The sequence below is a fragment of the Chaetura pelagica genome, unplaced genomic scaffold (genome assembly GCF_000747805.2).
Source record: "Chaetura pelagica isolate M959 unplaced genomic scaffold, ChaPel_1.0 scaffold90, whole genome shotgun sequence".
Taxonomy (NCBI): Eukaryota; Metazoa; Chordata; class Aves; order Apodiformes; family Apodidae; genus Chaetura; species Chaetura pelagica.
Genome location: NW_009953496.1, coordinates 8,266,140 through 8,290,605, shown reverse-complemented (window position 1 = coordinate 8,290,605; position 24,466 = coordinate 8,266,140). Strand labels below are relative to the sequence as shown.

At 36.8% G+C, this 24,466-nt stretch overlaps 1 protein-coding gene across 1 annotated transcript in view; it reads right to left on the bottom strand.

Annotated features, from left to right (window-relative positions):
- The window catches only part of NOL10 (nucleolar protein 10), a 59,874-nt gene that overhangs the window by 4,278 nt on the left and 31,130 nt on the right, over positions 1–24,466 (bottom strand). The window contains exons 14-19 of the mRNA XM_009999233.1: positions 12,007–12,133; positions 10,314–10,393; positions 10,060–10,158; positions 9,324–9,413; positions 7,461–7,634; positions 6,805–7,052 (exon numbers count right to left, since the gene is read on the bottom strand). Of these exons, the coding sequence (XP_009997535.1) occupies positions 6,805–7,052; positions 7,461–7,634; positions 9,324–9,413; positions 10,060–10,158; positions 10,314–10,393; positions 12,007–12,133 (818 nt within the window). The remainder of the gene's footprint in view (positions 1–6,804; positions 7,053–7,460; positions 7,635–9,323; positions 9,414–10,059; positions 10,159–10,313; positions 10,394–12,006; positions 12,134–24,466) is intronic.

Sequence of the window (24,466 nt, the reverse complement as noted above, 5' to 3'; positions counted from 1 at the left end):
CAGAAAAACATTCAGCTGCAGTAATAGATACATACACAATTTTTAAAAAGATAGATATATAGATATAGATATATATAGTTCTCTTGAAATCTTCCAAATTTCTGAATTGGAAACCCTTTTGAGGGAAGGAAATAACGTTGACTATACATCAGAATGAATTCATCACTGAATGAATCACTTCACTGGCAAACTACTAAGTTCAAATACACTGCACCTGCAACAGTCTAATGCACAGTTTTCTGAATAAAAGAACAATGCAAACAGGCAAATGTGATAAGTAAGACAGACCCTGGCCCAGAGGGGAGCTTCATGTGAGCACACACCTTCAAGCACATGGTGCTCATCATCAGCTAGCTTGAGAAAGCAAACTGTTATAGAGCCTCCCCCTCAGGCACTGAATGCTTGCTAATTTTTACCAAGAAGGAGGTAACTGTTGTGGCCAAAACTCAGACTGCTTCCAGCTCTCCTCCACTGAAAGTTAATGGCCTGAACAAAGGCAAGACACATGGACATACCCCAGTAGCTCCAGGTTGTGAGCTGATACTTAATATCACCCTTGCAGACTTCAGTTAAGTCGGGTGTAAACTGGGACAGCTGGGAAGTGTAAATACACCTTGTTTTTGCAGAGCCTCCAGCACAGGGGTAAGGCTGGCAGGGTTGGTGCTGGCTTCAGCCAGCTTCCCTAAAGGCACCTGTGAGTCCTAACATGGCTTATCTTTCTTCTAGCAGTAGGTCCTACCAAAAGTTAGTGCCACCTGACAATACGACGTGGCTTGGATGATCGGACAAGCTCACTCTGCAGCACACTTAGAAAGCATTCTCCTAACTGTAAACTAAATCAGTTTCTGCAATTTGAGGTGCTGTTACCATAAAATCTGGTCGCTGAAAGAACCCTCTAAAACCTAAGTTTTAGAGGGCAGACATTCTCTATTACAGTGCTGAATGCATGTTCTCAAAGTTGTGCATCCCCCTTACTTACAGAATTCAGCTGATACACACCTAAACCATGCATATTCATCCTCATTTCTAGAAATGTATACATATTTGTAACATTTCCTAGAACTAATTACATGTTTGTATCTTTACTACAGGTGTGCAACAGGTGGGTGAGGGGCTTCCTCAGTGGTTCTGATGATCTCTGAGGGCCCCTGTGGTTGCTGAAGTGGCATTCCTAACATCTTCTGGAGTTGCACAGGCACAGGTGGTCTCACAAGATCTACTGTTACACTGTTATCTCTACAGGATGCTTCTGCACTGCTGACGGGTAGTTTTGTACCTAATCATTTACCCAAGGATGTGGCTTTCACAAGGTGCGTTGTCTTGCAAAGCACAATTTCAACTCGGTATCTTTCTACTAAATATACAATACCATAATCTATTCAGGGAGCTCAAGAAATATACAATGGTCAGTTCAGCTAACATTCAGCTAACTCAGTAAATTCTACAAAGCAAACTCATCAATCCAGGAAATATCCATTAAGCTTTATTCTATTTTAATACATTTCTGTTAAATCTAATAAAGAATATTCTATAGCTGTCAATGCTGCTATTAGTGCCTTATTAGATATCTCTCAAGAGGGCTAAGAGACAGGTTTTAAAGTGGAAAAAAGCCATCATAAACACATGGACCATTAGCAGTCACCAAAGCCAATGGCATTTACTATGGATGAAGGGCTCATGGATTGTGGCCTACGCATGAAGCCGCTGAAGTCCACTGAATTTTGGTTAATGAGCCATTTTATGTAAGGAAGACTAACAATGAAAAATTACTGTCAAGAATTGCTTTATTTCTCATTACTAGGTACTTTGGTTGTATTTTTTTCTGTAGTATATTTTTCGTTGAGTACATGTGAAAACTTGTTCCATCTGTGCAAATCGGGAAGACAAGCTAAGCCTCAGAGCTAACTATGGCAGCAGATCAGTCACCAACATTGTGGTGGGATTTCTACACTCAAGTGAAGTCCCACTTTTCTCCCCTTTGAAAAAGAACTGGAGAAATATGGCTACTACCCAGCAATTATTTAGCATGACTGCCTAGATACTGCTTCAGTCAGGAGAAAAATTAAAAGGAGGAGATACTTGCAAAACACTGTGGGGGTTGCAATTGTACTGAATACATGCAGGTATGGTTGTATTTATCTGAAAATGTGCAGACCTCAAATGATAGGGGATTACACATGTCACAACAGCTGGGTTGGTCTTGGGTTTGATTTTAAAAAACAATTAAAACAAACAAACAAACACAAAACCAACAAAACATTCTCAACAAATTGATTCGAGAGGTTCACTAACAACTTCCCCTACCCTACAGTAAGAAACAAACAAATTGCTCAGGCATTTCTTTTTCCCTCATTATAAAGAGAACAGTTTTTCAGGACTTTTCCTGGTGTTCTACTTTAGCAATACCTAGGAATGTCAACTATGCTTCTGTGGACTTTCTTAGCCACTTCTGAAGACACATACATTGACTGTCATACTTGTCCTGGTTTGAGCCAGGATGAAGCCAATTTTTCTTTTTACTGATTTTTTTTTCCTTCAGTAAGCTTTCTTGTAACTAGCAACAGTGTGTTCTGCTAGGCTGATAAGACAGTGGAATGTTTTTCTAACTACTGAGGCTTCAAGGCTGCACCTGCACTCTGCCGGCTCAGACACTATGGGGAGATCTGTGACCCCCCCGTAGGAGGCTGAGTTAGATGGACAGCAAAATTGGCCAAAGATATTCCATTCCATATATCTTCGTAAGCTCAGAGGAAGGTCAGAGATCACAGAAGACAACTTCCTTCCTTCTTCTTCCCCCTTCTCTTCCGTCCATGGCCGGCGTCCAGGGAGGACTCTGTTCATCCATCACCGTCGACCCTTAGGCTCGAGATCTCCTGACCCCCATAACTCTCTGCTCTTTCTCCAGCAGCAGCTCCGGGATTCCTCGGGACTCTTCCCAGTTCAGGGAAGTGCTGTGGGAGTTGCTGGGGTGGGGGAAGGCGAGAGGCTTTTTGCCCATACCTGAATATATATCTGTATATAATTGTATATATTTTCTTGTATGATTCATTAGTGTTTTAATTAAAGCTGTGTAGTTTAGTTTTCAATCCAGCCAAGTCTCTCTCTTTTTCTCTCTCTCCTTCCCTACCTGGGTTGGGGGGAGGGGATCGAGAACATTGTTGTCGGACCTGAGTCAAACTGTGACAATACTTTATAAAGTATGAACTGTAGTTTTAAATTTTGTCATGGTCTAACTTCAATAATAAACCTTTTAAAGGGACACCAAGAAAATCTTAAGACCTGTTAGCACACTGATAAAATCCCTTTGCTTTTATGGATTTCTTTTAAGTTATTATGTAAGGAACTCATGCATTAAGTAAACAAAGCAAAGTTTTGCAGCTTTATATGTGTAAGCATAACAGCGCTAAAAAGGAAAATGAGATATGAGGCAAGGTGTTTTTTACAATCAGGAGTTAGTTTTGCAGCTTTCCTGAGCAAAGAAATGCATAGACTGTTGGGCTATAAAGAAATTTATAGTACGCACCACTGCATTAGAAGTTGGGCTTGGAGCCTTGCTGAGTCAGTAACATGTCAAAAGAAACACCCAGTTTTATGTAAGCCATAAACTGTTTCCTCAGGTAGAACATTATACGATTAGAGAAAAAAAGAACACCTAGCCATTAAATGCATACTGATGGTATTAAGGTACTTAATTATATTGGTCACAGACCATCATTCCGTAACTTGGATAAATCAAATCAAAGACAAACATGCCAGCCTCACCGGATTGTACATGCCACTACAGTCTTTCAAGCAATGTACTGAAAATTGGAATTATTTTTATGTTGACTACTTATCACTGAATAAGGCCAGCAGAAAACATATGTAAGTATTTTCTACATAACATTCTGATATGTAAAAGTGCTTATTAAACAAACAAGTCAGCTCAAAACATATGCAAAGTCATTATCATTGCAGAATCGTATCAGCTATACATTAGAAGAAACAGATACTAGCTGTTAATTTTTAAATTTCTTTTAAGAATTTGAGGAATATCAAAATCCATACTAAGAACAATGCTTGGATGAGCACAAATGGGCTCAGTGAATACAGAGCAAATTGCTTATATGAAAAATAACAAACATGGAAAGACAATTCAATGACAGCAACCCAGAAAAACTTAAAAGGATGTAATGCTGTCACATCCATTTTTTTGTAATCATATTCTGTTCTAATTTTTTCTCCTTTTCTTATTTTTTTTTTCCAAATATTTTACATTGGATCCCATCTGTGCACCTACCACACAGAGGTTTATCTAACCTAAGCCACCATAATTATGCATCACACCTTGCAAAATACTCTGCTAAAAATTAGCAGCGAATATTAAGACACATTCTCTTTTCCCTAAGAACAGTCTTTTAAAATTCTTCCCTTGCTTTATGTCACTGCTGATATTCCTCCATCCACTGGCCAGGCCTGTGGTACTTGATTTCATTTTTCCTAAGCTGAAGCAATGATTCTTCTGCGTCTGTACACCAGACGAAGGATTTCCTTTGTCCTGTGTTACACTGTACTCGTCTTTTCTAAATTTTTCACTTCCTTACACCTGTCTGGGACTTATTTACTTAACTTTCAGTATCCTTGTTCACATTTAAGCCTTCCATGTTTTGAACAAAATTAAATATTAACACTTCAAATTGAGTATCCTTGAGTATTTCCATTAGAGGACAGCAGCTGAATTTTTGTAAAAGAACAGCATGTGAGTAAGCTGAAGCCATACTGCCTTTTTTTGATGTATTTCAACAGCAACAAGAATACAGTGTCATTTGACACGTCTCAGGCCTGAGTCACCTTAACATGACTATGAATTTAAGCACAATCTAAAAAATATCCTTAACCTACAATACTCAAAGAGTGCCCAGACTGGATTTTCTCCTGATAGGGAAGAAAGATTGACAGGAGTAAGAAGTCGCTTCATCTTCTGGAAGTAAGAAAAAGAACTGGAAAAAAGTTGATGGAGAAATCCTAGAAAGTTGAAGTCCAAAATGAGGCAGTATTTTCAACATAAAGAACAAAGAAAAATCCCTGTGTGAAACCAGCTGCTGTTAAAAACCACCTAAGGAAAACATGGGAATCAGTTCTGCAGAACTGCTGTAAATACAAATTTACAAAGCTACTGCTTCTAAGTCAAGAGATCTGACAGGTACAACATGGAAATCAGACTACTAGACTGCTATAGAAACAGTGTTTTAGTAACAGTAAAAGATTGTTTTATATGATAGTTCCATGTTAAAACTTGCTCTTTTAAGGGACAGTCTGAATTTTTGTCAAGAGATTCTTTACATATTTCCAGAAAAATTCCATCATGCAACAACCAGGTTGTAGAATCAGCTGTTAGTAGCGGAAGTAAGAAAAAGAACTGGAAAAAAGTTGATGGAGAAATCCTAGAAAGTTGAAGTCCAAAATGAGGCAGTATTTTCAACATAAAGAACAAAGAAAAATCCCTGTGTGAAACCAGCTGCTGTTAAAAACCACCTAAGGAAAACATGGGAATCAGTTCTGCAGAACTGCTGTAAATACAAATTTACAAAGCTACTGCTTCTAAGTCAAGAGATCTGACAGGTACAACATGGAAATCAGACTACTAGACTGCTATAGAAACAGTGTTTTAGTAACAGTAAAAGATTGTTTTATATGATAGTTCCATGTTAAAACTTGCTCTTTTAAGGGACAGTCTGAATTTTTGTCAAGAGATTCTTTACATATTTCCAGAAAAATTCCATCATGCAACAACCAGGTTGTAGAATCAGCTGTTAGTAGCACAAAGAAATAGCCCCATTATATTATATATATATATTACTTCCTTTTCTTTGACTGTACAACTTCCTTCTAAGTAAAACCATAATGGCTATGACAAGATCCATCTAATCCAGCAACTTGTTTCCAACATTAGTCAAAATTCTGCTCTGCATCCAGTGTGCTACAAGAACTTTGAAGCTATTGTCTTTCAAGGTTTTAATATTAGTGTGTACATCCCAATTAATACAAGGCTATCAAACTTCACCTTCTGAAGGGCTCAACTTGCCTCTGAAGAAAAAGATAATCTTCAAGATTTGCAGGCATTAAGCACTTCAATGTAAAGTTCTTTAGTTTGATGTGTTCTTTATACACTACTCAATTACTTCAATTGATTGTCAACTTAAGGAAATCCAAACTTAAAAAAAAATAAACCACAAAAAACCTAGTCTGATTTTTTGCACTAGAAAAAGAAAATTGAAATAGTAAGACCTGACAAGAGAAGGACAGCACAGTTTTGTGGAAGTATTCGGATGCCAAAAAATACTGAGACAAAATGATTTTTCTTTTACCACCTTGATTCTACCCCCAATTAGTGACTAGTCATGCAGCATTCTGCATCCTTTTGGAGAGTAAGATAACTATCATCCAGACTGTCAACCTCACACTGACACTGGTGAAGAAATACAGCCAGTCTCACAGACATCACTGTTGCTATTTGTGAGAGCTGCAGTTCACCTACACTGAGTATCACAGACATCACTGTTGCTATTTGTGAGAGCCGCAGTTCACCTACACTGGTGGGTGTACATGGTACTGCAAATGTGGCTCAGAATATTAATCTCTTACTCATCTAATTTGTGTTGTTTCTCTGTCATACTTTAAGCTTTAGATTTAACTACAAAACAAAGCTTTCAACAAATGTGTCACCATAAGTGCTTCCAAGCCAAAATGCCACTGGCCTGCACCATAGAGAAATACTTCAGAATCGTCCACCCCCAGCTATTCAAAAAGGAACATTAGTCTTACTTCATTAATTTTTGTTTTTTGGCGGAGTCTTTGAAGCTTCTGAATTCCTCTCCTTCTTTAATCTCAAAAAACTGAGGCTTCAGTAATGTTTGCTGATCTTCCTTGGACCTTTCCTGCCGCTTTAGTTTTTCCTCTTGGCGTAGAAGCTTGCGCTGTTTCCTGACCTCTTCAACCCAGCCTTTTTCATCATCTGAACTCTCAGAACTTTCTGCATCACTTGCTTTTCCTTCTAGTTCTTCCTCCTCTTCCTGCAGACAAAAATAGTATAAAATAAGAAATCATTAACTAATTTTCTTTGCAAACCATTCCCACAATTAAGAGTACGTGACAGCTTTTACATAGATATGGTTGAAGAGAACTACAATTTGAACAAAAGCAGACACAGCAAATGAAGCAGAAGATACATTATAAAATTGTTTCCACCTACACATTTTACGTTTTTCAAACCTATATTCATGGAGACACAGCATTGTTGACATCTGAAAACTAAGGTAACATAAAAACGTTAGAGATTACACTTAATTACTGTAGCTCATCAGACATTCTTGCATTGCCTTCATCTTTCCTTCCTTCTAGGGTGAAAAATCTGAATGTTTCAAACAAAGAAAAAAAAAAACCCTGTGGATTTTTCCAAATCCAATTGGAAAATATTTTACCTGTTCTTGTGCTTCCAGCTCCTCCAAGATCTTCAGTTTCCTCTTTCTTTTCTCACTTATTTTAGAAACAAGTGGGTTAAGTAGTCTAAATTCTTCACTCTGCTCATCCACCTGGAAATCTGGATTCTCAAACATGACCTTAAACCGATCGTCTTTAAGAAGGCTAGGCAGATTCTGGAAAAGAAGCAAAGCAAGAGCGAGTTATAAATTCTAAAACAGGTATTGGAAAAGTAAGTAACGCTTTTTTAATTAAATGAAACTCAAAACCAGCATGGGAAATGCCAGTTGTTTTATCCTTCTAGGTCATATAAAATCAAGATTTATGCATATTATATTTTATTACTTTCACAAAAGATGAAATAAATATAATTCCAAGCTACCTGTAAGCAAGACAGGGTTTTTAAATGCATACTATAGACACCTTAAAGACACAATTACCAACATTTTTGAATTAATGTTTCTCATACATTCAAGCCAACTAGTTTGGAGACATGTTGATATCTATTGACTAATCAGTAGTACCTTTGAGGCAAATACCCCGCCTGACAAGGATGATTCTACAACATGTACAACAAATTATCAGGGCAAACATGCCTTTATGCAATGCTACTACTGTTTTACTGTAAATACATGAGTGTTTCTATACATAACACTTTTTCTTCACTGCCTTCAAATATAGAATGGAAAAGGCAGCTTCATGCATTTCAAACACACAGTAAATTATAGCATTCTTGAAGGAGGAACCGTTCAGTTTGTCGTCATTTTAAAAAATCATTGAATACACAGCTTTTTATTATAAAAAGTTGGTATTTTCAACACTGCCAAGCTTATACCACCACATTCATCCCACCCTAGCATTAAATTTGCAGTTACCTAACAAAGGGGAAAAAAAATACAGAAAACATTAAGTATAAATTTCAAACACAGAAACAGTTGCAAATGTGTGACTTGCAGACACGCAGCCAAAAATTAAATCCCAAAGCCTAAAATAAATTGCTCTTCACAAGATTCTAATGTTGTATCAAGAAAATAACCAGAACATGCATTTCTATATATACCCTTTTTAGTTCACATTGGTAACACAATCTCTATGGACTCCTAACCAAAACAGCCTCCATTTATTGAACTGATACTGCCAATTTAACACTGACTTAGGTAGCCTGCATTTAATGTTTTACCACCAACAACTTTTTCACTTTTTTTTTTTTTTTTTTACTAGTTCATGCTTTCTACTAACTGTATAACACAGGATTTCATTAGATGCCATATGAACCTAATGCCTGACTTTCACAAATGCTATATTCCTGTAAGAATGATCACCCATTAAGTGCTGCCTATAGAAAGTCTCTCCCTGAAAGATACTAAATGTTAACTCATTTTTTCATTTAGAATTCACTTAGGATAAAAATGGATTATTTTCAACATCCAGAAGAATCCCTGTTGCATAAAAGCAAACCATTTGGGCTGTTCTGTAAAATGTATGTATGCCAAGAAAGGCAATTTTACCTTCAGTTTTACAGACAACATCTATCTTGTCCCGATCACCACCAAAATAGAAACAACTGTAAGCAACAGGACTTTTTCAAGCAACTTTGCTATTGAGTCTGCTTCTAGAGTACTACAAAGCCCATACCATCTTCACAGTAAGTACTTTGGTGCTGCTGCTACAGCGAAATTCACCTTAAAGCCACCAACTAGAAAAAGTTACTTATAAGAAACAGAAACAATGGACTTTTTAATCTATTTGGCGAGGTAACACAAAAAACCGAAACAACAACAAACCCCAACAACAAAAAAATCAGTACCGTAAACATCACTATTTCTGTGCGCCTAGTTAGAGAAGTCTCTAAAATAAAGGCTTACCTTCTGTTTTCTCTTTCTAGCAACGTGTTGCTCTTCTCCTTCTTCTTCAATCAGCTTCAGTGCAAGCTCTTTATTGACTTTTGGAAGTTTCTAAATAGAGGAAAGCAATGAATCAGTAAATTATTCTTTTACATGTGCAAAACCCTACACGCTTTACATAAGTGGGGTAGAGAGGATTATTACTCAATCTTACAGGTCTTGCCAAAAAGACCCTTGACTAGTCCAAAATATTTCTAGATACTAGCAAAGCAACAGAGCAAGGAGAGAAATTGAGCCCAACTTCTGTATCATCTTTTTCTTGTAACGTGTCAGCCTTAGTCCTTTAAAAGAAATTATTTCTCCTCACATGTTGAGCCAATTCAGTCTAGAAAGGTACTAGTCGTGAGCACACCACTATTTTTAAATATCTCTTTGCAGAGTGTTATGTTTCAGTGGCTTAAGGCACTTCGTTTAATGACAGAAGTAGAAGCTGCAAGTTTTGCCAGTGGGTTTATCTGCTCAAGCGGCAAATGTGATGAGAGCTGCTCTTTTACAGGTTGGGATCAGTGTCACATCTGTGGGAATTACAACACATGCAAATGCTACAGCTGCATTTAAAAAGTTCTATACATTACTTTGTGTCTCCGATGATAAACAGAATAAAATCCTAAGTCATGACATCTCTGAGATACATTTGAGTATATTACTCTTTATTAATAGTTTTCTCAGAAGTATACTCATTGTTTACAGGAGTTACCTTTAGTTGAACTCTTTGTGCACGTGTTTCTTCTATCTTCTGCCTTATTTTCTCTCTTCTGTATTCCTCATAGGCAAAGGGGTTGGCCATCATTTTGGCCTTTGGACAAGCAGAGGGAAGTACAAAGAAAATATGATTAATACAGGATACAGTCCATTATTTGGAGAAAGAAACAAAAAAAGAACAAACCAGAAACAAGAAAAAAACAGCCTTATTGTTAAAAGTAAAAACTGACAAGGATCAGCCATATTTACCTTATGATAAAGTCGTATGTCCATGAAAAAGCCATGCATATATGCTCTGAGCAATGATGATCCAATGAGATGAGCAAGACCTAGGAAAAAAGTTACAGAGGATTTCAAAGAGCTTTCATATAGAATAAAATCCTATTCCAAGCTAGCAACTTCACTTACCTGACTCAAGACAAACAAGCACTGCCAATACAACACATCAATCTAAGTCACATCCAATATATCAAGACTAAGTAGAAATGAAAAAAATAATAAAAATATTTTTTTAAATGGAAACAGTTTGGCCAGCAGGAAATTTGAGCTCTTCAGAGCAACAAAATCCAGTTTTCTTCTCATAATACATGTTACTGTGCACTTTAAAAAATGCCCGCAAGCAATATGCTCCATAGAAGTTTACCAAAAAAATTAGAGAGGATTTTTTTAAGTCCATAGATGTTTGACAGTCACTTTTTTTACTGTGCTATAGAGATGTTTTTAATTAAAGAGTTTTGCCTTGGGTCACTATCTTTGAAGAATCAACATGTTGAAAAACATACACTACCACATCAGGACATAAAAATGTCACCCTAGGCCCCAACCTTAGTAGGAATGAAAATACTTAGCAGTTCTCTGATTTTCCTTCCATGGATCTCTAAAAAATTCAAAGGCTGAGGAAAGGAAAAGCTCTTTTATAGCAAAATATCCTCTGCAGATCCCAAATATTTAGATAGTAAGAATTAACAAACTATTTCTAAAAGCAAATGGCAAAAAAGTGAGAAACTATTGTGTGTCTCAGAAAGCAAAGTTGTCTCCAGAAATTTTTTTAGCTGTTTCCAGGAAACAATCTTCCTGAGTATTCCAAAATGAAAGTACTCAAGCTAATGGTAAGTAATACAAAGAAACCCTGACACATGAAATATAAAGCATCCCTTAAGCTGATTCTTCATTTGAAAGCTTGCATTCATGGGGAAATGAGTTTGGCTAAGTTTCAGTGAATTTCAAGTCAAGTCTCTGTATAAATTCATACTACATTGCCTTATTCCCTTACCTACTCTGGAACTGCAAGCGCTAAAGATACAAGAGCCCTGGATGACCTTCTCGGGTTTGGCCTCAAGTCGCATATTCAGGGTAAATTAATTTAACTGGAGCAAAACACTGCAATCAAAACACATAACAGACAGAAAAGGGACTAACTAGCTTGGGAGAAGTGTACTTATCTTTTCTGCAATGTAATTTCCAGCAGTCCAGTTCCTTCAAACCGTGCTTCTATTAGCCCTAGAATGATTTGTATTTTCTGGAAACTATCCCATATACTGTATTAGGGAAGCCTTTGGCAGATTCTGCTGTGAGTTCCAATACACTATTTGAGCACCTCAAAAATATTTTGAAAACTAAACCAACTTATCTTCCTAAGCCTTCCACATATTGTCTAAAAGCACACATAACAGATTCCTAGGCATATTAAATCAGCAAGTATCAATCATCTTCTTGGGATAAAAACCTGACAAAACCAAACATCTAGTGTTGCACTGGTTGGGCACCAAAGAACATAAAGCCATCAGGATGATATATTAATAACCAAGAAGACTGGAGGAAACTACTGCCCATGAATTTGTAACAGTTCTCATATGTCACATCAGATTTGCAAAATATACATGTGTAAATGATCAAAAACTGAACAAGTAAGTCAGCTAAAGAGGATATTCAACTGTTTTACCTAAATTTTCAAGGTCTTTTCTGGTAACGAATTTGTAATCATCATAAACTGTGCTCTCTGGATTCTCTTCCAGTTCTTCAGTCAAGTTGTCCAAGAAGGAACACCACTTTGGGGCAGGTCCTAAAACCTGTGGATAAAATTATATAACATTGTACATTTTTTACTGAAAAAAAATACAGTAAGGCTCTTGGCTACTGTGCTGTAATGGAATAATGAGTTAATCTCTTTGAAATCAAACAGACCTTAGAAGCAAGAGCAGTTAGGGAATATAATTAAACCTATTGCTTGCATTAACCATAAGAAGTATTACAGATTATGTAAATGTTATTTTAATTTAGCTAATTTATTTGAGACCAACAATCTAGGGTTTTCAGGTTCAACTGTTTCAAGTGGTTCCAGTCTGGCTGATTTATTAAAAGCTCAGAGCCAAATATTATAGACAGAATTATGAACTAATGGTATTAGCACTAACTGTAAAGCACTGCTGGATCTTGAACTCATTAGGTTCACTATGCAATCCTGTTAAATCCTATTCTGCCCTATTTCTTTTAATTGAAACACCACAGATTTATGTAATGTATTTTTATTCAAGAATAAACCCAGACTTTACTAACATATCATGGGAAATATTAAAAAGCTTGCATATTTCCTCCATGAGACAAAGGATTTATTTGAACAATATTATGTTGCACTATCAAGGTACTTTTCCGTATCAGCTTCCTCTGATTTCCCAAGTTAACAGTTTGCTTTTTTCACTTTTCCCCCCCACTGTTCTGATTGAAATCCCTCTATATCTTGATGCTTGTAGCCATATGCAACTGCAATGTTCCAGTACCATCATTTTAGTAGGTGAGTTGGCTGCATGGAAAAATCCAACACTACATTTTTTTTTTATATAGAGCAAATCAGCTGACATTTTACAACGTAAGGTGGCCAGTTAACTCCTGGAGTGAGACTTTTAATGAGGCTCCTAATTTGTTTCATAAAAATGAATCTTAAATACTCCACTGTCAATGTGACCATAGGAATGGCTGTGATTTAATAACATTTTAAGATGCTATTAGATTATGGAAACTAGTAGAAGTGATTTTATATCTCTCTCTACATAGACATAGAGTACATATAGTTTGTTTTAACATGGTAGTGTGGTAAAAGTATAAGATAATGCTGTTAATTTAAAAAGAAGTGTGTCACAGCTCATTCAAAAGTGTTCTTTTGAAGACAACTATACACCAAAAAAAAGTAAAATTGTATTCTAGACTATAATATTCCAGACTGTAACACTCCAGACAATAATATTGTATTCTAGACCCCTACTGTCTCTGTATCAAGCCTGATTTACCTTTGTAAGATTTCAGTCCTGAGAGTCATAACAGGCCAAACGAAAAAAACTGCACTCTTTTACAGTGCTGTCTGTGTATTTTATTCCAACTAGTAAGAGCTTCCAATGAAAGACATAATGTGTCACTAACAGGAAAGACGGTACCTACTTAATGAATTCACCAAATCTCTGTGTCTGCTCCAGCAATATTCAGCTTAAACATTCAGATGGATTTCTTGCCAACATTGCAGAAGCTTTTATCTCCGTCTTGTCTCCATCAGATTTTAAATTTCTCAGTTATTTCCCCCTAACACACTTCTTCAAATCTAAATACCAAACCTTTATGTGGGTAAGAAAGCAGTCTGGTTATATTAAATGTACCACTAGTTTTCATGCTATTCAAGGAATCACTGCTTCTTTACCAGACCATCACAGCATGACTAGAGTGGAGAAATCTTCTCTAGAGTTTACATCCAGTTTTGTTTTGGGTGAAACCGTTAATTTTTCTTATTAAAAAAAAAGTTGCTTACTAACTAAACAAATTTTTTTCTTGTAACGTATGTAACATAAAACATATGTACAAGTTTCTCTGCTGAAGAATATTAGAAATTACAGTGGAGAACCCCTGACTCATTTCCATTCCTATTTTAAAAAAAAGCTCCCCTTCATTTCATCTTACTGGCTTATAATGTAAAGATCTCTATCACTTCACTAACCCTTTATTATCACTTCCACATCTATGACACTATCTGCCCTAGAAAGCACACCTTACATGTTAGAACTTAGGCCACTCCAGTCATTCAGGGTAACCCCCTGATGGGATCTTGACTGGTGTAAATCTTTGAACAAACTAAAGCAGACATCTCACAAATAAAGGAAATGTTTATCTGCAATTCGTCTGCAGCTCCACTCACTATCCCAAGTATCACTGTACTCATAAACCTGATATTTAGGGTAAAACCTTAGACCCATGAACCCAAATGACCTGATTATTCATCGTAATCTATGGAGTGAATTGGATAATCAGATCATAGAAAACAAAAGGGATGAAATTACATAATTAACAGAAAAGAACAGTGGCAGAATAAGAGGAAAAAATAGGAAATACAATCATTATTCAAATTTTACATGTAAACTGACAAAAATAAAAACCCTACAGAGATGTCTGTGTATGCTTCATTGCCTTATTTCCCTCTCCCACCCTATTGAAACCACTTGCCTACCTATTCTAGGACACCTTAGGAACTTTGCTTTGTATATTAAAATGGAATTACTTTTGAAGCAAAGAAATTTAAAAGTGGAAAAGACAGTAACACCACACAACATAGACAAAAAATGTCCTTTTCTCACAATAGTAATTCTTCACAAAATTTATATGCCACTGCATTTTAGCTGCAGAGTTTAATGCTCCTCTATCATTCACTGCCAACCAACCAAAGTCCCAGGATGGTGCTGAGAGCATTCTGAGATGGCTGGCTCCGTTTCTGTGCCCAGGTACAAATGCTACAGTTCAGAGGGCTGGTCTGCACTGGGCCATCAAGTATGAAGTGGACACATGAAACCTGTCTGCCCCTTCCCAGTTCATCTGTGTCCATGCAGCAGGCGCACAGCAGCACAGGCGCAACCCCTCGAGCTCCTGCCATCCAGCACCAGCACCACCTCCTCCTGGTTCTCAGATTCCCCCAAACCAGCAAAACAGCCTTGACATGGTGGAGCTTGAGTAGGCTAATTAATACATGTCATCTTAGATTAGGAATGTACAATTCTACCATATCTAAGGGAGAAAAATGCACTGGAATTCATAGCAAGAATAAGAAAATGTTATCGAGGTAGGTAAATGCATGTAACTAAAGTGACGGATCTCATTTTTACAGTAGTTATGATAACATCAAATAGGCTTCTCTGAAAGTTTTAGAAAAATTGCACACAGCTAATGGGAAAATCATTGTGTGAGAGCACATCAACATCAGCTTTTACTCGAATATGTCCTAGGATAGGAAAACCATGCATCACCAACAGTGACTGAACCAGTATTTTTGCTATTTTTATTATTGTCCTGTTTTCAGTAGGATAGCACTTCTTAAGACAACTCGTGCCAATTACTGGTAAAAGTCCAGAAGAAAGTCTAACATCTTTGAAAATCTTTTTCCCTATCAACCGAAGAGCCTCACCCACAAGCTGGGCTGCTCCCTGCTTTCCTCCCCTCCGGGCACTCTCCTCCTTAACCAACTGGAAACACCACTCATGAGGTGACCAAAATGCAGCTACCACCCATCATGTCCCACCACCAAATTGCTGGACAGAGTGGTGACTGTGTCCTGCTGGGTAGATGACAGGGGAGCAGGCAGGTGAGCCACACAGCCAGACCCACCACAGGAGACTTCCCACCGTGATACGCACATAGTACAGACATCTTGCCATTGCCTTTTGTGCCTTCTATCAAGCCACAAGAAGTAAAGATGCAGACTTTACAATTAGTATCACAACATCCCAAATTTTAGTCAGTACATGAGAATGTCTGTTTTTTTTAACTTTAGACTCCGAAAACAGAAAACATGAGCAGTAATCCAACATGTAACTGAGGAGGGATGACAAGTGCGAGGTGTGAGGCCAAAACCATTCAAGAAAAGGAAGGGGAAAATGGTGACAGGAAAGTATTTTTTAAATACTGTAAAATACCTTCCAAAAACTAGTTTTTTGTATTCTCTTTTACAAGATGTTTAACTGAATAGTCCACCACAAATCTTACGTTTTACAGCTCTGCAATGCCCTGTAGTTATGGCCATGCCTAATTCCTGAGCACTTCTGGAGAAAATATCCTGTCATTGGTTCGTAATTCTCCTGAAATGAATGAACCTTAGGACAGAGTAGGTACTATTCCCAACTCACAACAGATGTTCTTTATCTTCAATCTGAAACACCAGACAGCACTTGTACACTTCTACATGCCACTCAGCAATTCGACAGTCAGCTCTGCAGAGCCCTTAGAGCTACAGAAAATCTGGGTCTAATCCCAAGTAGTACTAAACATACTCCGTAACTTAAAAGAAGGATGTGTCAATGCTTCCAGAGTCAGATGTCAAAAGATTTAAAATATTTTGAATGCACATACAGACAAGTGTTTTTAAGTATCTGTTTGAAGGTTTCAGGGACCAATTCTACACAAATGAACTGAAACAGCTGCTCTTTTCTTCTCAGAGAGTCAAAACAGGTTCCAAAACCTATTTTTCAAGATGTTAAACAGCAAGTCGCTGGAAGTTTTTATATAAAGCAGTGATCAACTCTACAGCTGTAAATAAGTTGTCAAATATATTAAGACTCAACCAGCAGAAACTCCTCCCAACCTTCACTGGTGTATTTTAGCAATCCAAAATATGTAAAATGTTCACAGCATAAATCAGATTTGAATACAATTAACTAGAATTTGCAAAGTTTACACTGCCCAAGTTGCCTCTGGAAGACTAACAATGTGGACATCATTCAACAAAACACTTCCAGAGGGTTTAGAAAGCAGAAGTATTAGCTGCCATGGCAGTACAAGACAGCAACATGCAGTTTCACAAAAATCAACACTGTAATGCCATATCACACCATACCATAGTAATGCAGTTAATAAGTATAAAAAATACTTAATATCACTGCTCTTCCATAACATATCTTAGAAACAAAATATTATTTCAAAAGTCTTTTTGAAAAATTGTTTCTTGTGGTAACTTCTAGGGATTTTAAGTTAAGACTGTAAGACCTCTACCAGGTAGGAAACATGTACTAGTTAAATCATTCCTTGCCATAATACTTGAATGTCAATTACCAAAAAAATTTGCATATTTTTAAGGTCTTTGAAGGAACTCTGGGTACAGAGCACTGTGTAAAATTATTAAGACAAGAATTTTAGTAGCTGTAAGCCAGATAGGAACTGGCTAACGAGAAACAGTTTCTGCTGAAAGGGGGATTACTGCACAGAAAGGTTATAAGTGAAGCTCCAAAGACTATCCTATTAAATATTTTCAGTAACAACGGCCACATATAGTGGGAAAATGCCAATAAAATGTGATGATGATGAACTGTCACACAAAAAGGTAAAAATCAGGGGAAAAAAGCTACCTTGAAAACTAAGTTGGATTAAATGTATAGCCCATCACTATCAGCTGTGAGGAACAGAATAGGAAAAAAAGTATGCTAGCTGATCACAAGATAATAAAAGTCATGTAAGGCCATTGTATTAGTATAGCATAGGAATAATGACCCAGTGTAAACTTTGTACAACGCCAGGCAATAATGTTCAGGATACAAGAATGCAAACTGTACCAAGTACAGTAAAAGGTTGCTCAAATGATTCCTGAAACAGTAATGCCTGCACAAGAAGAAATACATGCAAAGTTATCACAGTGACACTGCAAACTCGAAAAGTTAACTAAGCATCAGAGGAAAATTACTCTTAAACAGTCTCTTAATGGAGATAATGAGGAAGAAACAAGTAGCTAATATTCAGATGAAATTCGACATATTAATGGAAAAAACTGTACCATCTGATTGCCTGTGATAAGACAGGACTGAACTCTGTGATCCAAAGAAGCTACTCCATTCCTCTGTTCTCATCTTACAAAAAAAACAACCCAAACTTAAAGCACTTTAACAAAGAGATATTCTACTCTAGATTATAATTTCTTATTAATATATTTTAATTAAATGTAAACTTTTAACAGGACACATTTCATGGAGAAAGCAAATGCACAACCATGCATACACTTTCTCAGCTCCAACCATGCCATTTAACAGGAAAAAGAGATTATAGAAAGTCTGAGTGAAGGGAAAAAAATGGGTGATCCCCAGGGTGTGGGCAGTGATTGAAATGTGCAATTGCGTTTTAAACATAATTAGCTCACTAATTGCATAGGCAAGTTTAATTAATGCAATTACATGAGTAATTAATTACTATTCATTTTAAGAGTACTGTTTTCAATGTTTTACTCTCTAATTTTAAGAATTAGACAGATCTCAGTATGTAGTAACTTTGAAAAGTTTCCACCCGTACACATCGAAAAGGCAAGAGAATAAAGAACAGTTTGTTGTACCTGATTAACAGTCAAGGTTACATCAATTGCAACTGGTGACTCTCAAAGATCAGATGGATTATTTCTAGCTTATAGACATGAAAAGCTGTGGCTCTCCTTGTTTCCATGCTTCTGGGCTTCAGTCATAGCCAGCCCAAGAAGTTCAGAGAGCCCAGGAGATTATCTCCAGTTAGAAAGAAGCATCACCTTGTTGTGTTTCTGTCTACTACATTTCCATACACAGTGGGTTCCCCTTAGCAACCAACATGCTCTGAAAAAATTCATTATGTTGAATTTCATTCTGCCGTTCCTTTCCCATCTTCTTCCTCTTTGACAAACTCCAATTGTGCCCTGTTAATCTCATGAGTAGACCTGTTTAATGAATAAAATTCTCTGAATTAAATGGGACTTGGGAATAAACTCCAAAGAAATCTCCCAAGTATTTTCATTTTTCATAATGCCATGCTTTTATTCACCCTACATTATATGGTATAGATTTGAAGCTTTTACAGTAACCAAACTTCCATGGCCATCAGGTAGCTCACTGGAGTACAGATATGACCAAGAGAGACTCAATAGCACATTTTCTCCTTTTCATCATACTACTGACAATAGTATTGTGCTTGGTTTTGAGCCCACACATTCATAAATTTCACTGAAGTATACAACTAATTGGCTCCTTCTCTCATCCTAACTCCAACACATCCAGACATTTTTGGCAGATTCATTAATCTGAGAGAGGTTGGTTTTCCTACTTTTTGCTATGCTATGGAAGCTGCCAAATGAACAATTTGGAGGTTTTACTCCTTAGAGAGCATGTTAAAGGAAATGTTGCTTCTAAGATCTTCCCAGAATTAAATAAAAAGCGCTGCAGGAACTTGCACATATCTTCTAGGAATGAGAGACTTAAATATTTCTGCCCCGGTAGTTATCAGATAGTAAGTTCTTATTTTTCTCATCCTAAACAGTTTGGCTTTACAGTGGATTTATTTTTTTTAATCCCATATTTTCTGATCTCACACTTATTACAGTCAGTTAACCAGTCACAGATCTGCTTGCACCAAGTGTCTTCTTGGTGAAGCCACCTTCTTTCAAAGGAGGCAACAGTCCTGTTGCTCAAAATGTTGGACCCTCCGAAATAGGAACAGCAAATAATTTTTCAGCAATGAAAGCTACTCCTAAAAACTGCAAATAAGATTAGCAGAATAGTTCTCATCCTCACAAGAAAGGATGAAAGAGGGACACTTCTCACACGTCATCTGGAATTTACCAGCAGTGCTCTCACCAATATTCCCATTACATTCTGTATACACAAAAAAAACCCCAAAACCCTAAAAAACCAACCAACCAAACAAACAACAACAAAAAACACCAAAAAAAGCCCCAAACAACAATCATCACTACTGCTATGGATCTCATTTATCAGACTCCCTACAGTCTTTAGGTCTTCACACAATTGGAGCTGAGACAATTTGAGGTCAGAAAAATAGCTAGAAACTTAATGTAAAAGTGGTAGTTTCTTCATACTAAGTCAGCTAATCAAATGAAGCTCAAAAGGTAAGAAGACAATGGCTTATCAAAGCATGAATTACAAGCATGATCTGCTTCAAGCACTTTCTCATATACGTCAGCTGGAAATTAATTAAAAGTTCCCAGAAGTCCATTCTCATTCTAATATAGCAGCTTCTATACCACACCTGCTGCAATAACAAGGCACTTAGGTAAGTTACTAAAATAACGTGCAGCAAGTTCAGCTGAGACTCACTTAACAGGATTTTTTTTTAATCCGTGAGCATCTGCTTTTGGTCTGTCCCTTCTTTTCTCTGGAAAAAAAAATGTAGATCAGGTATGATGAGCTGATCCAATGCCTCGCTGACTATAAAGGCAGAAACTGCATTTTACACCTCCCATCCCCTATCACATCTGTCTACCAATTCCTTTGCACAGGTTCTGGTATTTGTTAGAGGTTTCACCAAGCCAATTTACTGTTCAGTGACTCAGCATCACTGAACCAGCACAACCCCCCTCACAAACACTCCACCTCTACATTTCATATGAAGTCTTATAAAAAATCCTCACCCTATTACAATACTCTTCAAAGAATAAAGGCCTCACCAAGCTCTCCCCTGCATTTATAATTGTGACTGCAGAGGACACAGACAAGGCAATGGCAACTAGAAGACTTTATAACTGCTTTGGCCTTTTTCTTACAAAAGGAGAGGACTTCTACACAGCTTCTACCTGTTCCAACACAGAAATCTGTATCTCAAAATATGACAGCATTTCTTGCAATACCAAGGGCACAGGCGTCCACCCCTAACTGAGATGAGAGTAACATGCATTGATTTTAGTATGTACATAATAGCCTCTGATTGCAATCTAAATTAGGAAGTAAGAAGAACTAAGAATAAGCCAGAAATGCAAAATTCCAGCAAGTTCCCTTCTCCATTTCTCTGATGGGACAGGAAACTTCCCAGCCATCACACTGTGTTACACTCTCATGTTTTTAAGTGGCCAGAAAAAAACAGGGCTCTCACAATACAACCAGATACCAAGGAATGTTACAGCATAAATATCCTTACGCTCATGAAAATAAAACTTACTGTACTGGAGTTCAGAGCATTACCTGAATTTTAGGGAAATTTGAGAGATATAATGGAAATGGCCAAATCCAGCTGTATGTCTACTATACATAACTGACAAACTACTGGAAATCTAGGAACGTGAGAGCTTCTAATAAACTTCCTACCATGGCAGCTTAATTGCTGCTTGCAAACGTGGGAGAAAGACTTCTCTGAGTTTATACAACTACTGCCAGACAACACAAAGGGAAGGAAATGCAACTACCTGTTGGGAATGTGCAACACCTCCAGACAGATAATGAACATAACCTCAGCATAAACCAGCCTACTCTTTACAGAGCATAATGCTAGTAAGAAGAAATTTTCTGTAACTTATTAAATTGTCTTTGAGTAGGAAATATCTTACAAATACATATTTGAAAGCTTTCCATATTTGTTGATTACTCTCTCAGGTTTGTGTGATAGAAATCTTAAATCCCTGTAACTTTGTTCCTATTTTTGTGTAGAACAGACATAACTCACAACACATTTGGTTCACTACTGAATGTAGCACAGAAGATGACAATACAGATAAGACACAAGTGTCACTTCTCTCTGCTTTTGAATATAATTAAATACTTAAGTTGAAATTACCATACAGAGAACATTCTGACATGCTTTGCCTTTTCTGATCCAAAAGCCAGAAAAGGCACCTATTCTCATTACATGCTGATAGACTGTAGTATAGTACAAAATGTTCTCCCAGGATTATGTCTTTTCATTATCTGTGACTGCTTTTTTCTTCACTGACTGAAGCTGAGCAGCAGCCCCTCTAAATTTTGAGAAACCAGATGAGGAATAGATGGCCCAAAGGAAGGAACAACTACACCTTAAGAAATAAAAAATACCTTTCAGATAGCAAGGCTTACATTTTCTATTACTTAAAAAGGGAAGCACCCTCTCTCAAAACCTGTTTTCTCAAAATAGAAACCCAAGAACAGAGAATCCCATACTACAAATTTCTTAAGAAACAGTCAAAACACTGAAAATCATGAGAATCTATCAACTGGCAGAGCAATCACCTGGTATAACTTGGTAAAACTTCTGTTTGAGAGTTTTCTCCTTAGCTCTACAAAGGGTACGATGCAAATTATTAGGAAATATGGACTTAACTATCAGCATGCTACTGTCACTTAAAAATAATAATGAAGTGCTGCCTATCATACTATCATCCACAACAGCAGCAATCACGGAGCATACACCTTCATAACCTATGCATGATGTTGAACTACTAAATCATCAGCACTAAAAAACATCTTTAAAGCAAGTTTCACAGGAAGACCAGAAATGGTTTCCTGATTATCACACGTTGGTGTTTTCCTTGTATATGTGTGATAAGTGGTACAGTGTCTCTCAGCCAGCACATGGGAAATGGAGGATATCCTTTGTTGGGAAAAAGCCCAGCGCATGATTTTCAGTTTCAAAGTGTTTAGGTTACAAGTAGGAAGCTCACATTTCTGTTTGTGAAGATAAACAACTTTTTTCCTATGCTTGTTAGTACTTTGAGGCAAGTAATATATCATTTGCCAGATGTTCTTGTTTGTACAATTTTCTGTGTAAAGGATTAGACTGTTCTGGATGGAAAACACTCTCCTAAAATGATACATCAAAATTCATCATTAGCTTAAAGGCCAAAGATGCGCTCAAGTGCCTTTTTACTAATGGCAAGTTTTTTCTTTTTACACTTGGCAGTCCCAAAGCACAACTGTAAGATACTACTTCATCACAACCCTGCTTTCCAGTCATTTCACAGTTCTCAAAATAAGCAAACTAAGGTTAAGTCCAACATTTTCCATTCTACATCGTAACTAATACTTTTTTATTTTACAACATTTTTTCACAGGGAACAAAATATTTTTCTATACTATATAGTTTCAGGATAGAAAAAAAAAAATTCTTAGCACAATTCAGTTTCATGGTTGCTTTCCACTTTACCTAAAATTTCTTAGGTAGGGACTATATAGAAGGAATGGCTGTCTTCTAAAAAATTTCAGCCTCATCCTACCATCTTGAAGAAGACAGTTGAGGCAGTGTTTAATGCAGCATGACCCAATACTGCCAATCAGAAGACATGAAAACATCCTAAAAGTAAAAATCTTATACTCTAGTCTTAATTTGTGCTATTAGTGTTAAAATGCCAGGCACAAATACTAAAATATTGCAACATTTCTTCATAGCTTTTACCATGCAGAAGCCAAAAATCAATTCAGATTTTGCTGTTAACCCCAACAGCACCCAAAAACCACTTGAATGACAGCTGACTCTACAAAACATTGGTCTTAAGGGCATGAAGCACCAGGTGTGGACAGGTGTTTTTCTCTAATTGTAGCCCCATTACATAAAGACCCAAAAGAGAGAAAAAGACAATTAGTACAACGCAAAAGTATGAAAGGATGAGAAAGTAAGTCTTAAGATTGATAAAATTGTTTTGAAAGGCTATGACCATAGATGTTAAGTGTGGAGTGTGACACACAAGATATCTCCCACATCCCTTAAAGTAAAAAATGAGACACTGTAACGATAGATACCAAATTATTACAACTCCTTGTACCAAACTAGTGAGAGCACTATGTCCCCAGACTGACAGAAAATACTAACCTATTTAAGATAAATGCTTATTCTGTCTGTGAGTGAACAGAAATCTGGTCAATTCAGTCAGAAGCAGGTTTAAAAGCAGCTAACCTGGAAGCCTACAACCAAAGCAGAGGATGTTCCATCCTTAATTTACAATCCAGAACTGTTCTAAACCAGTATCAAGAAATAAATAAAAGGGGTGAATTAAGGTATTAAAAGAACTGCCCTCACTTTTATTTCCTGCAGCACAAGTTCCCTCTACATTCTTTCAGTAAATATCCAGTGCATTACATGAAAGCATACAAACTAGTAGAATTTGGTGCCTTAATCTGTGATTATGTTATTTCAGGGTTAACTACTAAGGAAAAGCCAGCTTTTAATAGTTTTTCTAAAACTTTTTTTTTTTCTAAATCAAAGAAAAATCCCTTTTTGAAATAAAATCAGCATTTTTGAGGCATATTAAATAAATAAATGTGGTGAAAAAAGAGTAATTATGATAGGCAAGTAGAGAAACTTAAGAAAAAGATAAATTAAATTATCTAAAATAGCATGTAAGAAAGACAAGAAGCACTAGGAACAGACAATTTAGTTGAAAAGCCATGCAATTTGAGGAGGACAAAATTAATAAATATTTCTACCAATAAAGAGATCTATATATCCAAACCAGGTATTGTGTAAGAAACCAGACCCATTTTAAAGATACTCTTGGAGAAACGGAATAATTGAGTAGGCAAGAAATACCTGCCCTTGAAACATTTCCAGTTTATAACTCCAACCACCCTGAATTAGGAGAGTGCTAGGATATAAAATTATTTTCCAAAACCACCTGAAAAGAAGCCAGAGACGCTTCAGGATTTATTTTTTTCTTAAAGAGCTTAATATCTTCCCTA